Source organism: Momordica charantia (assembly GCF_013281855.1).
Source record: "Momordica charantia cultivar OHB3-1 chromosome 7 unlocalized genomic scaffold, Mcharantia_2.0 BLBB01000007.1, whole genome shotgun sequence".
NCBI classification, from domain to species: Eukaryota; Viridiplantae; Streptophyta; class Magnoliopsida; order Cucurbitales; family Cucurbitaceae; genus Momordica; species Momordica charantia.
The window spans coordinates 15,604,432-15,618,238 of NW_028275165.1; the positions used below are offsets into that span (position 1 = coordinate 15,604,432).

The 13,807-nt window shown below is 40.6% G+C and overlaps 1 protein-coding gene across 1 annotated transcript; it reads right to left on the minus strand.

Annotated features, from left to right (window-relative positions):
* Window positions 1-10,721: 10,721 nt before the first annotated feature.
* On the minus strand, window positions 10,722-13,478 carry LOC111024347 (uncharacterized). The gene is given in 3 exon segments (XM_022301998.2): window positions 10,722-11,539; window positions 11,541-12,798; window positions 12,879-13,478. Coding segments are annotated over 3 exon segments (2,532 nt in total). The 5' UTR covers window positions 13,469-13,478; the 3' UTR covers window positions 10,722-10,855.
* Window positions 13,479-13,807: the final 329 nt, after the last annotated feature.

Below are 13,807 nucleotides of genomic sequence, written 5' to 3' on the forward strand. Positions count from 1 at the left end.
TCAGATGCTTTCCAGATGGCACGTTGCACCTTTGCCGCCTCTAACCGTCGTCCTTTTTGGTCACCCATCCGAGGCTATAAAAGGAAGGACCCTCACCCTCACCAACTAAGTGAAAAACCTCTGTCACTCACACTTAAGGTATCTTACTCCTATTTCTTTCTCGATAACTAAGTTGATTGTCAGAGTATTTTAGGCGGGACACCGCACAACTTTGATTTTAGGTTCACTCATTCCCTAGTCGGACTGTTCGTTTGAGCGACACGTGGCCTGCAACCGGAATTCGCCGCCAACAATAATATTTTATAATGAAATCACATAAACTAAAAAAAATCGAGTATATTATATATGTATATATTTTTTCTTTTTGTTAAAAGAAAATTATTATGCTACAAGAAATTTGGGTTTTCTCACGCCTTTTTTCCCAACAAACTCAAAAGCATTGAGAAAAACTATTTTTCCTGATCATTTATAAAAATCATGGGGAGAAGCAGACTAATCCCGACATTTTTTAAAAGTGTCAGGAGAAGCTTAATATCTCCCGGGACGACGCTTTTTAACAAACGTCCGAAGTAGCCCACTTCTCCCTACATTTGTTAAAAATCGTCGGGCAATTCTAAACTTCTCCAGATGGTTTTTAAAAAACGTTGAGAACAAGTGTTTCGACAATTCAAGTTTGAAACATCGTTACAGAAAGTCGGGAGAAATCATCCACTCCCGACGCTGTTTAGGAAAGCGTCGGGAAAAGTGGACTTCTTTCTGTGGTGTATTTATATGACATATTTGTGTGTTGTCATTGGGCTCTTCTCTGCCCTTCTTTTTTTCTCCTATGTGTCAATGAAATGGGAGAATAATAATATTATATTTTGACCATGATATGCATTCAAGAAAATGAATAGCTGCCTAATATTATATTTGGATCATGATCAAATGCACTCAAGAAAATGAACAGTTGCCTAATATAGTATTTTGGATGTATGATTTAAACACAGTGGTTATGCATTAAATGTTGGTGTAATTAAATGGACTCACATCTATTTTTTGTTATGCTAAAAGAACTTCGAAGTTGTATGCCGTGTATAGTCTATTATGGAATTCTATATACTTGTTAGGAAGTTGTCTTATAACCTACGTGTTATCGAGCTATCCATATATAATTCCGAAGTTGACTCTAAATTTAGTATGTTTACAATCCACCTACATGTATTGTGGGATTTTTTGTCCCTAAGTTGTGTGTGTATTGTAATTGTATAACATATTTGGTTGGAGTATTATTATGGCTTGAGTTGTGTGTTGTATTTACACAACATATTTGTGCCTTGTTGTTAAGGCTCATATTTGGTTCTTAGGTACTTTAGGGAAGGATTTTGAGGTGGGATTGGTGTGGGCATCTATCTTGGATGTGGAGGAGCAATTGAATCACTACAAGAAATTTGAGCTCTCACGATGCATAAAATCGTCGCAATAGATACATATATTTTGTCGGTAAAAGGTATTATCGACGATTTTTTTTCGTCGCAACGATCGTCGTCATAGCCTCGTCACAAAAGGTCAAAAAGACCTGTAGCGACGAAATCTAAATTTCATCGCCAAAGGTCTTTTGCAACTAAATCTGGTTTTCGTTGCCAAAAGTTTTTCGCGACGAAATTAAAATTTCATTGCCAAATGTTCAATTTTTTAAAAAATTATCTGCACATTGCATATATATATATATATATATATATATATATATATATATATTTTTTACAATCTTGTTACCTAAACATTTCTTCAAATTTAAATCGAGGTCCATAAACACACATTCAAAATTATCATATAAACTTAGATTTATATTAAACAAAAGATAATTTTACAATAGTCTACTACATAAATTCAAATACTATATAAGCTAAATTTGACTAAAACGTACCTCTAAACCTAATATAGAAATCCCCATCTTCGTTTGGCTTCATGAAACCTTCTACAATTCCCAAAGCTTCCGTGAGAAAAAGAAAAAGAACCTAAAAAAAACAAATGAAATATAAACCAATGTGAAGAAAGAGTTGTATGCTTAATTCATTTCCACTACATTGTTCAAGTACTGCTTAAACGCTAGATAGTTATACAAGCTAATAATTAAGCGTAAAATACGATACAAATACAACCAAACATGCAAAATACAATATGTTTCAATATAGTTTTATAATATTAAAAAAAAAAACTAGCGCACAAACCTACCTAAATCACTAGCTTCACTACCTTGAAGAATTGAAAACGATTCTAAAAGGACAAACCTACTAAGTAACTCCTAAATAATTTATCCAAACAAAAAACTAGGCACAAACAACAAATAATCAATTTCTTAACTCTCTACAATACTTCAACAATCAAATTCAGAAACTTCAAAAATCTACCATTAAAAAACAACAGTAATTTGATTTCAAGTTCGTAACATCATAGAGGTGAAGCCAAAAAAAAAAAAAAAAAAAAGAGTTTGAAATTATACCTACGAAGAACAGTAGGGAGATGCGGTGGAGAGAGGCCGCAGTGACCACGACAGCAACGAATGAGCATTGGCAGCCTGTAATTTCGAGATACTTAGATTGTATTACTTAGAAAAAATAACAACAAAACAATTAGAAATTGTTGAGGGTAAAATCCGAGTAGGACACGTGCCCACCCCTTAGTGGAAGCAGGACCACATGTGATTGCTGCCTGTCTTCCATTGCTGTCGAACAAGACACGTGTCTGGTTGAGCGAAGCGAAGGACCACATGCGGTTATGCCCCGCACATAACCATAGTAGGGGGAGATGCACATTGTCGGTACCAAAGGACACACCCTACAATCGTAAGGAAAGAGTCCTTGGGTCACAGGAGGCGTTACCACCCTGCGATTGTCGGAAGCCTGTCCCCATACGCTCCCCAGACAACACGTCACACCTCTGCCACCTCTAATCGTCGTCCTCCCGGTCAGCTACCCGAGGCTATAAAAGGAAGAATCCTCATTTTTCCCAAGTAAGTAAAAAATCTATCAAAGTGAAAAATCTGTCATTAATACTTAAGGTGTTTGTTTCTATCGTTTATATGGTGACTAACTTGATGATCAGAGCATTTTAGGGAGGACTGTTCGACGAGAAATTCAATGAAGAGAAAACTCGAGTTAATGAACTTGTAGTTGTATTTATGTATGGGGTAATTGACATAAATGGCCTCCCAAGAAAAATTTTTTGCTCAAATGACCCACCTCTAAAAAAATGTTTTTAATGGCCAATTAGTACTTTTTCTGACTCGTCTGTGGGAGTAAATGTACCCAACTACCCCTGAAAAAACGATTGAATTCTTGGGCGAGGTCGAAAATTTCACGGGCGAGAAATGTAGAGAATTTGTTAACCTACATTAATTTCACGTCCGTGAAATGCATCTGTCTTGACCGAAAATTGAAGTTTTTCAATTAAGAAAAACACCTAACTCGCATATTCAACAAAAATTCCCACGAAGGACTTTAATTTTCATCAGTTCATCTTGTACTAAGCTCTGAGAGAACAAAAAGAACTACGTACCTGCAAATTATCTCTGACTTTTCCATCTGAAAGTGATATTTTTGTACATCAACAAGGTAGGTGATATTTATTTTTTAGAATATGTTTGTTTTCACCTATGAACTTGCACATTTACACTTTTAGCTTTTGTATAATTTTTTTTTCATTTGTAATTTTAATTATGAACAAACTATTGCATCGATTTATAAAATTAATGTAGGTAAAAAAATACACCGGTTCGCCCATACTTTAATGACGAGTTTCTCCCTAAAAAATGGGATCCTCTCTTGAGTTAGAGTCGCGAGATTGGAACCCGTTACATTGTACTCAAAAAACTTAACACAGAAAATACCACAATCACCTGAACCAATCTGCTGTGGAGCCCCGGTTACTCGACGGATGCGCCATGGTATAGTGGGTATGGTAGGCCTCAAAACCCTAACTCCGGATCTACACATCAACACTGGGAGAATGACGCTCATCGGCTTCAACTCCTCCTCCAGAGTAGCCGGTGTTGTGATTGCCATCATAGAATCTCATACGATGATCTCACCCTCTTGCATGTCGATGCAAACCATGATCCAATGATTTCCACCGATGTTGTACGGCAAGTATACAGATTCGAGGTCCAGCCACCGTGTCCCATAGTCTGTGTGAGTGCCGTCGACATAGCTCATGATCGTTTTGTATCAACTCTCCCAGTCATATTCGGCCGACACTATTACTGGAACGGCATTGGGGGCGATCAATCTCTGGTATAAACCATCGGTCCAACGAAAGAAGTTCTACAGTTGACAATAGAACATGATTAGATCATGGTCAAAACCTATAATACCACGCAAAACTTATAATACTACATAAAAGCATACCGCAAGCAATATGTCACCAGTCGTGAACCTTCTAGAGCACAAGTCGGGACGCTGCTCCAGCTTGTTCCGTGTGAACATGACCAACGAATCGATTACCTGTGCGTACCGATATTGTTACGCACATGAAAACAACGCTATAAATTAATAGTATAATTTTGATTCCGTACCTCGCTGGTCAGCCACTTGTCCGACGTTAAAAGGTCACGAAACCACATCTTGTCCTTCTTACCATAGCACGATTTCCTCTTCGCATGCTTCGTGATAGGGCTACTCATCCAATTGTGGAACTTGGTGACCTACTCAGGAGGGATCAGTACTAGACCGAAAAATCTCCCAGTCGAGCACATGCCATGCAGTCGAATGGCCACACCTCCACCGGAGGATACGTGGCACTGCATTCTCGAAAACTTTATTTGCGACCCGGCTAGATAGGGAAGATATCACCTCGTACGCCCACACCTGTTTAAAAAAGAGAGTCACATTATAAACCATAACCGATGACAAACAATCCATAAATATTGGAAATGTATTTATGTCCATACCTGGAACACCCAGGGGAAACCATACAGGCTATATGATTTCTTCAACCCTCCATCCTTTGCCATCTTGGCTGGGCCACGACGAAGACTACCTATCGTCTTCTCGAACGATAGGGACGCCCAGTCGTAGTTGCAGCAGACCTCCCAGTCATCCACTATTCTTAATAGCGTCTGGTCAAACTTCACAGTTCTCTCCCTCCCTAGCAAGACCATTTCGACCATGTAAACAATGGATACCTTAAACAATAGGTCTTCTAAATCACTCAAGACAAGGTCAGACCTATCGTTAAAGTACAGAGCCCTAAGTCTATGAACATGAGTATCTTTCCTAACTAGACTCCCGTCATACTTAAGGCCACTAATAAGGTCAAACTCCCTCCGTCCGAACGACACCTTCCTCCCAAACAGGTTGAAACTAATACTGTCCGTCGTACATATCCTCAACCTCCCTAAGTAATATATTGTGAATGGCCCGTTAAAAACGAGGTCCACGTCCAGCAAATGACCGAATATGGTTTTCCTAAACATGGATAGCTGTCTAGGGGCCAATGTTCCCTTAATAGCAGTCACTGTCTTCGCTAGATGCGATAAACAGGACACGTTTGAAGATGCATAGATTGCAGGGTCAATTTTCGGTCTCAATTCCATACTTTAAACCTGAATATAAGTAAAAACACAATTCAATATCATAGCCATACAAAACATATGCAAATTTAAAATGACAAAGGAAAACAAAAAAAGGTCATGCAATGTTTTGTTAAAATTCTGAAAGAATTCTCGGTCGAGATCTCGCCCCGAGAAATTATATAGCTTCACAATTCTCTCGGGTGCTTTCTCATTGTACCTCGAGCGTAATTTATGTTCAATTTCTCGTGCCAATCCAGGGCGAGATACCACCGAGAAATAACATATCATACTTAGCGCGCGAGATAAAACGTGAAAGCAGTCGACAGAAATGTGAAGCTGTATAATATCTCGGGGCGATATCTCGCCCGAGAGAACCCCGAGAAATTTAACAGACGCAAACCACCCCAACCTTCATTTCTCGTGGTACCTCGAACGAGATGCCTCAGATGAATTTTTCTCGTTCGTATCTCGCCCGAGAGAACCCCGAGAAATTTAACAGACGCAAAGCACCCCAACCTTCATTTCTCGTGGTACCTCGAACGAGATTCTTCGAAGCTCTTTTTCTCATTGAATCTCGCCCGGGATACCCGGAGAAATTACACCAAGAAATTAACCCCAGATCCCCAATTTGCCCGTACTTTCCAACGAATTCTAAATACTTTCTAAAAACTTATCAATCTCCCCCAAAACCGCAGAAAGTCATAAACCCAATTCAAGAGGTTTTCAAAACACACGACAATTTCTACCTAATTCGCCTGAAAGACATAAATATTTCACATAATTGTTCAAACTAAAACCCTAAACCCACAACGTCAAAGAAGAACTCCACAGCGAAATTAAACATGACCCATGGCTATTAAGTGTAGGTTTAGTGAGATGAGATCCTAACCTTGGTTTCGCGGGCGAGGCGCAGGCGAAGGCGTTCAACGGGAACAACCCGCGAGACGTTGAAAAGCACGCACGGTAACAGAAAAATGGGCGAAATGAATAGGAAGAAATACACCAGAAAGATTAAGAGAGGAAGAAGGAAGAAGAAGTGACTTGAATAACTTCAGTGGTTCGAGTGAGAAAGATCAAGAGAGGAAGAAGGGGAAGAAGTTGAAACGCATGAGAAAGATGAAAAGAGGGAAATGAGCGTTCAACGGTTGTTTTTTAATTGAGGGTATAAACGTAATTCCAACATTTTTTAGATTCATTATTTTAATATGGTGGTCCATTGAAAACAATTTTTCGATTGTGGGCCATTTGAGCAAATAGTTTTTTTCAGTGGGCCATTTATGTCAATTTCCCTTATGTACGTGGGTGTTACAATCCCTAATATATAATCCTCTGATTAATTCTCTCAAATGTAAACTTTAATTCAAGGGCTCGTGAACTTGTTCTTGAATCAATGGTTGATGCCTTCAGCTTCTTGCTTGTCGAATGATCTTTGAAGTCTTCAGCTTTGAGCTTGTTGAAGACTTTAACTTGTTGATGAAGTTCTTTGGCTTGTAGCTTGATGAAGAGTTTGTGAAATTTTCGGCTTTAATGTTATTGGAGAATCTTTGAAATCTTCGGCTTTACGCTCGTGAAGTTCTTCGGTTTTGCAGCTTGTGAAGTGCTTCGGCTTTGCAGCTTGTTGAAGTTCTTCAGCTTTGCAGCTTGTGAAGTGCTTCCGCTTTGTCGCTTGTTGCAGTTCTTCGACTTCGACTTTGCAGCTTGGGAAGTGCTTTGGCTTTGTGGCGCGTTGAAGTTCTTCGGCTTTGCAGCTTGTGAAATTCTTCGGCTTTGCAGCTTGTTGAAGTGCTTCGGCTTTGTAGCTTATGAAGTGCTTCAGCTTTGCTTGGGAAGAGAAGATTCAATGTTCTTTGAAGTCTCGTACTCTTCAAGTCTCGAATGCTTCAAGTCTTGTTGGCTTTGGATGCTTTGCTTGACTGTAGACGATTCTGAGTGCCCTGTTTCTAGCTTCTTCTTCCCTTTTCAAAATGAGAGGTGACCCCTCTATTTATAGAGTTTCGGTGGGTCTTAAATGGGTCATGGGCTTAAGGGGCCATGGGCTTGGGCCCAGTCTCTTCATGAGTTTTGATCCAATTAGTGGATTTCATCGGACGACCATAAGAGAGACACATGACACAATTTGATTTGTTGATTTAAAAATTAATTTAGGACACGTGTAAATTTGTGATTGGTCATAAATATAATTTTAATTTTGTGATGCGGCATTTAGCGATTAGTCGAAATTTCTCTGTCAACAAGGACACTTGACTGGCGTCGAATAACTTCGGTTTCAGGTTCACTCATCCCCAAGTCGGACTGTTTGTTCGAGTGACACGTAACCTGTGACCGGAATTCGCCGCCAACTGAAATTTACCTCAAAGGAAGAAGAATGGCAACAGACGGACGAACACGACGGACCAATAAAATGAGGGGGAGAGGAGAAAGAGCATAGGTGGGGAGAAAGAGCGGAGGGAAGGGAGAGGGAGCAGTGAATGAAATAAGGGCCGGGAGAAAGTAAAAAAATGCAGAAATGGAAGGGAAAGGGAGAGAGTTGGGTTTAATGGTGACCGACAAAGTAAAATTTCGTCGTGAAACCACTAGTTTTGTCGCCTTAATTTTCATTAAACAATTTGGCGGTAAAATTCCCGCTCTTTTCTCAAAACTTTTGTCAACGAAAATTAAATTTCGTCACCAAAAGTACTAGCTTTCGTCGCGATAATTTTTGTTGTCTTAATTTTTTTTCTCGAAACCAAAATATCCTATGACAACGAAATCTGATTTCGTCACCATAAGTTTTGAAAAACATCCCATATTATGCCGAACTTTTTTGCGACAACTTTATTTTCACCGCTGTAGGGTACTTTTGGCGACGAAATGCAAATTTTCATCGTCAAAAGTACGAAACTTGTGGCGACGAATTGCAAATTCCTTGTTATAGGATACTTATGGCGAAGATCGTTACATTTTCTCCCCAAAAGTATCCCCTGACGACGAAAATAAAATCGTTGTCAAAAATTTCGTGGGTAAAAAGGAAAATTCTTGGGGTGAATGGTCGCTTCAATTGGGAGAGTTTTGACTTTTAAATTTAGTTTTGGTGAGTTATAGATCTATAAGTAACCAAAACTGGTAGGAAATACAAGTGGTTTGTTTTTGGTGTATTGGCTAGTTTAGGAGTGGGCTACTTGTTTTAAGTTCATGCATGTTCGGTACTCTATTTGATAATTTGAACATTTGTTTAATGTATAAATTTCATATTATTTGATAATTTGAACATATAAATTAGTTTGAATTGAAATTTCTCTAAATAAGTTTGGGATTCAAATTAGCATATGAATTATATTTAAGAAAAAAATACGGGCGAAATTTTAGAAAACAGTGTGAAGGAGCTTTTCAGCGACGTATAGAAATAGTCGGGTAAAAGGATTTATACCGACGAAAAGAGAAAAAATGCCAGGAGAAGCTTTTTTCTCGACGTTTTTCTTGACGAAAAATTTAGTCGGGATAATTCCCTCCCAACGTTTTTTGAAAAGTCTTAATCCTTGTAGTGTTACTGGTACTAATAAATAGGAAGAAAAATTATTTGTAAAATAAATAACAAAGAAACAGCAAAAGTGTAAAACAGTTAATTGAAAAAGTTACGAGTCTGGTTAGATAAGAGAGCTAAATGGTAAAAGTAATCACATATAAAGAATGTGAATATAATTATGAGATATTCAAAGAAATGGAATTAGCTTTCTAGAGACAGTGATCTCCAAAAATGTTAAAAAAACATTTTTAGTTCCTATACTTTCGCTAAATTGACAATTTAGTCCCTAAATTTTAGTTTGTAATGATTTTGTCCCTGTACTTTCAAATTGGTAACAATTTAGTTCTTCAATTTTAATATGTAACAATTTAGTCATTGTATTTTAAAGTTGGGGTAACGATTTAGTTATTTTCTGAAATTTTTTTTGTTAAGTTTCTTGCATGTATAGATTGATAAACTAAGGAGAGACCAAATATGTTTATGAATTAGAAATATTAAATTGTTATACCATAAAATTTGACACTTAATTTTAATAAAACTTTTTACGATAGGGACTAAATTATTACAAATTTTAAAGTTAAAGTTCATGGACCAAATGTGTTTTTTAACTTTCCCAAAAATTAGTAGAATGCCCAAGAACAGCTAAATTAAGCAATTTATGGCCCAAAGCACTCGCAAGTCTAAGATAGATCCTAAGATTTTTTTTTTTTGTCATTGTCATGCTTTATTAAATCTGTTAAAAGCCAAAACGAGCATACCTTAGTAATTGACATATTATATCTTATTGTCAAAAAAAAAATTTGTTGACATATATCTCCAATCTGTGAGTTTGATCCCCCATCCCGACATGTGTATTAAAAAAAGAGCTAGGTTAAAGAAAAGGAAGGAAAAAACATTAATAGATACGATGGTTTAATTCTAACCCTTGGAAAACTTATGAAAATGTTGAGCACATGTATAGATTTTTCTTTTTATTTGATAGCATGATTAATATTTTATCTTTTGAACTTCTTCAATTTGCACCACACTCATATAGGCCCTTAGAATGAATGGATTCTCATTTACTTTTATTTTAAATAACGATAATTCGAAACGACCTATTACGCTTCATTTAAGAGATAGCTTAGACAAATTTTCATTAACAATTTAGGAAGTTCGTATCATTTTATAAAAAAAAAAGAAATCAATAATATTAAAAGATTGGGGCGTGAAATTTGAACCTCTAATTTTTGGAGAGGTTTGGCTTTAAGTTGAGCTATTCCAATATTATTATTTGGTTTAAAAATTTTTAATTTTCCACATTATTTCATTTTCTATTATTATTTTCTTCGTTGAATTAGTCATAATGTTATAAACATAAAGAGACTCTAGGTTAACCAAGTATTTGATAATTATTCAATCATTCACATTGTGAAAATATTTTATTTACTATAATGATAAAGAAATATTTTATCATACTAAATATTATAATAGGAATAGTAGAATTAATCAAAATATATATGACAGTACAATGTTGGTTTCCTATTGCCTAGATCTTGAAGCATCTGTTAGGTTTTTTTTTTTTTAATAATTTGAGAATTATAACTAATTATTCATGAGAACATTAAATAGGTACTTTATTCGAGGTAAAAATTCTCTTTTGAAGGGGAAAAAAAAGAGGGTAGATGATAAGAGTAATTAATATTTTTGAATTTCATCAATGAGTAAAAATGGTTACAAATTGATGAACATGTTATGATCCTACATTAATGAAAGTAATGGGTGTGAATAAAATTGGGGAATATTATTAGAGATGGTGTCGTTTAGTATCCAGGGAACTGTGGTGGCGGCGGCGATGCGTACTGGAAGCCAATATTTGGTGGCAGGATCACGTCCTCGAATTCTGGTGTCTCCGGTGGTGGTGGAGAGCCTGGAGGAGGAGGAGAGGCGGTTGGAGGTGGCGGAGAGTGGACTGGAGGTGGTGGGGAGTGGACCGGTGGGGGTGGAGAGAAGACGGGTGGCGGTGGGGAATGTACCGGTGGTGGAGGGGAGTGAACCGGTGGTGGTGGGGAGTGAACCGGTGGTGGTGGAGAATAGATTGGTGGTGGTGGGGAGTGCACCGGTGGTGGAGGTGAATGGACCGGAGGTGGTGGGGAATGCACCGGTGGTGGAGGTGAATGGACCGGAGGTGGTGGGGAGTGCACCGGTGGTGGGGGAGAGTGGACCGGGGGAGGGGGTGAGTGGACCGGAGGTGGGGGTGAGTGGACCGGAGGTGGGGGAGAGTGGACCGGAGGTGGGGGAGAGTGGACCGGAGGTGGGGGAGAATGGACCGGGGGTGGGGGAGAGTGGACCGGTGGAGGGGGTGAATGGACCGGGGGTGGGGGAGAGTGGACGGGGGGTGGGGGAGAGTGGACCGGGGGGGGGGGCGACTGGACCGGGGGTGGGGGTGAGTGGACGGGGGGTGGTGGCGAGTGGACGGGGGGTGGTGGCGAGTGGACCGGGGGTGTGTGGCGAGTGGACCGGGGGTGGTGGGGAGTGGACGGGGGGTGGTGGCGAGTGGACCGGGGGTGGTGGCGAGTGGACGGGGGGTGGTGGCGAGTGGACTGGGGTCGGAGGTGGTGCCCTCGCATCGATAGTTTGCTCCGGTGGTGGTGTCCTCGCATCGATAGTTTGCTCCGGTGGTGGTGCCCTCGCATCGATAGTTTGCTCCGGTGGTGGTGCCCTCGCATCGATAGTTTGCTCCGGTGGTGGTGCCCTCGCATCGATAGTTTGCTCCGGTGGTGGTGCCCCCGCTTCGATAGTTTGCTCCGGTGGCGGTGCCCCCGCTTCGATAGTTTGCTCCGGTGGAGGTGCCCCCGCTTCGATAGTTTGCTCCGGTGGAGGTGCCCCAGTATCGATAGTTTGCTCCGGTGGAGGTGCCCCAGCATCGATAGTTTGCTCCGGTGGAGGTGCCCCAGCATCGATCGTTTGCTGCGGTGGCGGCGCCCCCGCATCTATCGTTTGTTCCGGCGGCGGCGCCCCAGCCTCGATCGTTTGCTCCGGCGGCGGCGCCCCAGCCTCGATCGTTTGCTCCGGTGGCGGCGCCCCAGCCTCGATCGTTTGCTCCGGTGGTGGTGCCCTCGTCCTTGGTGATGGAGACTGATCAAAAGAATCATCTTGAGTGGGTGGAGAACCAGACCCACAACTTCCACAATCCACTGTCTTCTTCACCACAGACGCACACTTCTCGGCATCCCTCTGGTCGGGCTGATTCGGTAAACAATTCTGATCATAATCAAAAATCTTGTTCACATTCTTATCCTCCATGCACGTCGGATCCGCCGAGTCAAAATAGTTGTACGAGAAAGTAAAATTGTCCAATTTCGGTAGCTTACAAATTCCTACCGGAACAGACCCTGTCAACTCGTTGTTGCTTACATCCAAGATCTCCAATTTCGTCGTCTCAGACAAACTTTCAGGCAATTTTCCGACAAACCCATTGTTGCTAACATCCAACACAGTGAGATTTGCTATGTTCCCCAACTCCAACGGGAAGCAGCCGCTCATATTGTTGCCGATGAACAACATCTCATTGACGTTCGGCATGTTCCCGACGGTGCTTGGAATACATCCGTGGAACTCATTGTACGCGAACGATACAACAGAGACAGTTGAATTTCCGATTGTGTCTGGGATGGTCGACGTGAACCGATTGTTGTTCAAGAAAATGGCGTCGAATTCCAGAGTGAACAGCTTCGGTGGAAGCTCCCCTTCAAAGTCATTGAACCTATAAAAAAAACAAGGGATTGAATGATTGAAATTCTTCCTTCAGACATTTCCATAGACATCAGCGTTTAAAATATCTACCTGAGATCGAGGTACTTCGCCTCGGGCCACTCAAGGACTACCTCCGGGAACTCTCCAACGAAGCGATTGTTACTGATATCAAACTCAAACATGAGAATAAGCTTGATGAAGCTGGTGGGGATGATCCCGCAAAAGCGATTGGAGTTGATATGGAAGAGAGCCAAATCAGTGAGCAGGCCTAGCTCCGGGGGGAGATACCCAGCAATGTCGTAGTGATTCAAGTCGATCCCAGCGACGACATTGATGTTGGCATCATCGAGCGCCGGGGCGCAAAAGACGCCGGTGTAAGAGCAAACGTCGGCACCCTGCCAGGTGGCGGTGATGTTTTCGGGGTCGGAATAAATAGCGACCTTCCAAGCCTGGAGGGCAACGTAGGCCTTCTTCAACCTCTCATTGGGGAAGGTATCGGGAATGTCGATCTCGAGCTTGAAATCGGCGGGGAGCTCGTCGTGTTCTTTGAGATGGAGGAGTTGGCGACGGCCGATGTAGGCGGTTTCGGTGTCGGTGAGGGAGAGGGATGGAGAGAGGAGGGAGAGGAAGAGGAGGAGAAAGCAAGCTATCAATGGTTGCTTTCTTAGAAGAGAGGCCATTGTTGATTGCTGGGTGAGGATGGAGGAGGGGGAGGGGGCTTTTAAAGGAGGGGGAAGTTTTTTGTTGCTGGTTTGGGATTGATTTTAGGCTTTTGTTACAATTCAATGGCTTTTTAAAGGTAACGTTGAAATGGTTCTGGGTTTTGATTTGTTGGGGCTCTTCGATTGGTCAAATGTGTTAAAATTAGGGAGAGAGAAAAGTTAATTGTGGTGTTAATTATGGTTTGTGTAAGTTTTTATTTTTCTTTTTAATAAGGTGTAAGTATTGTTTTGATATATATAAATATAGAGTTTAAAATTAATCTATATATATACATATATAGTACAAGATTTATCTAA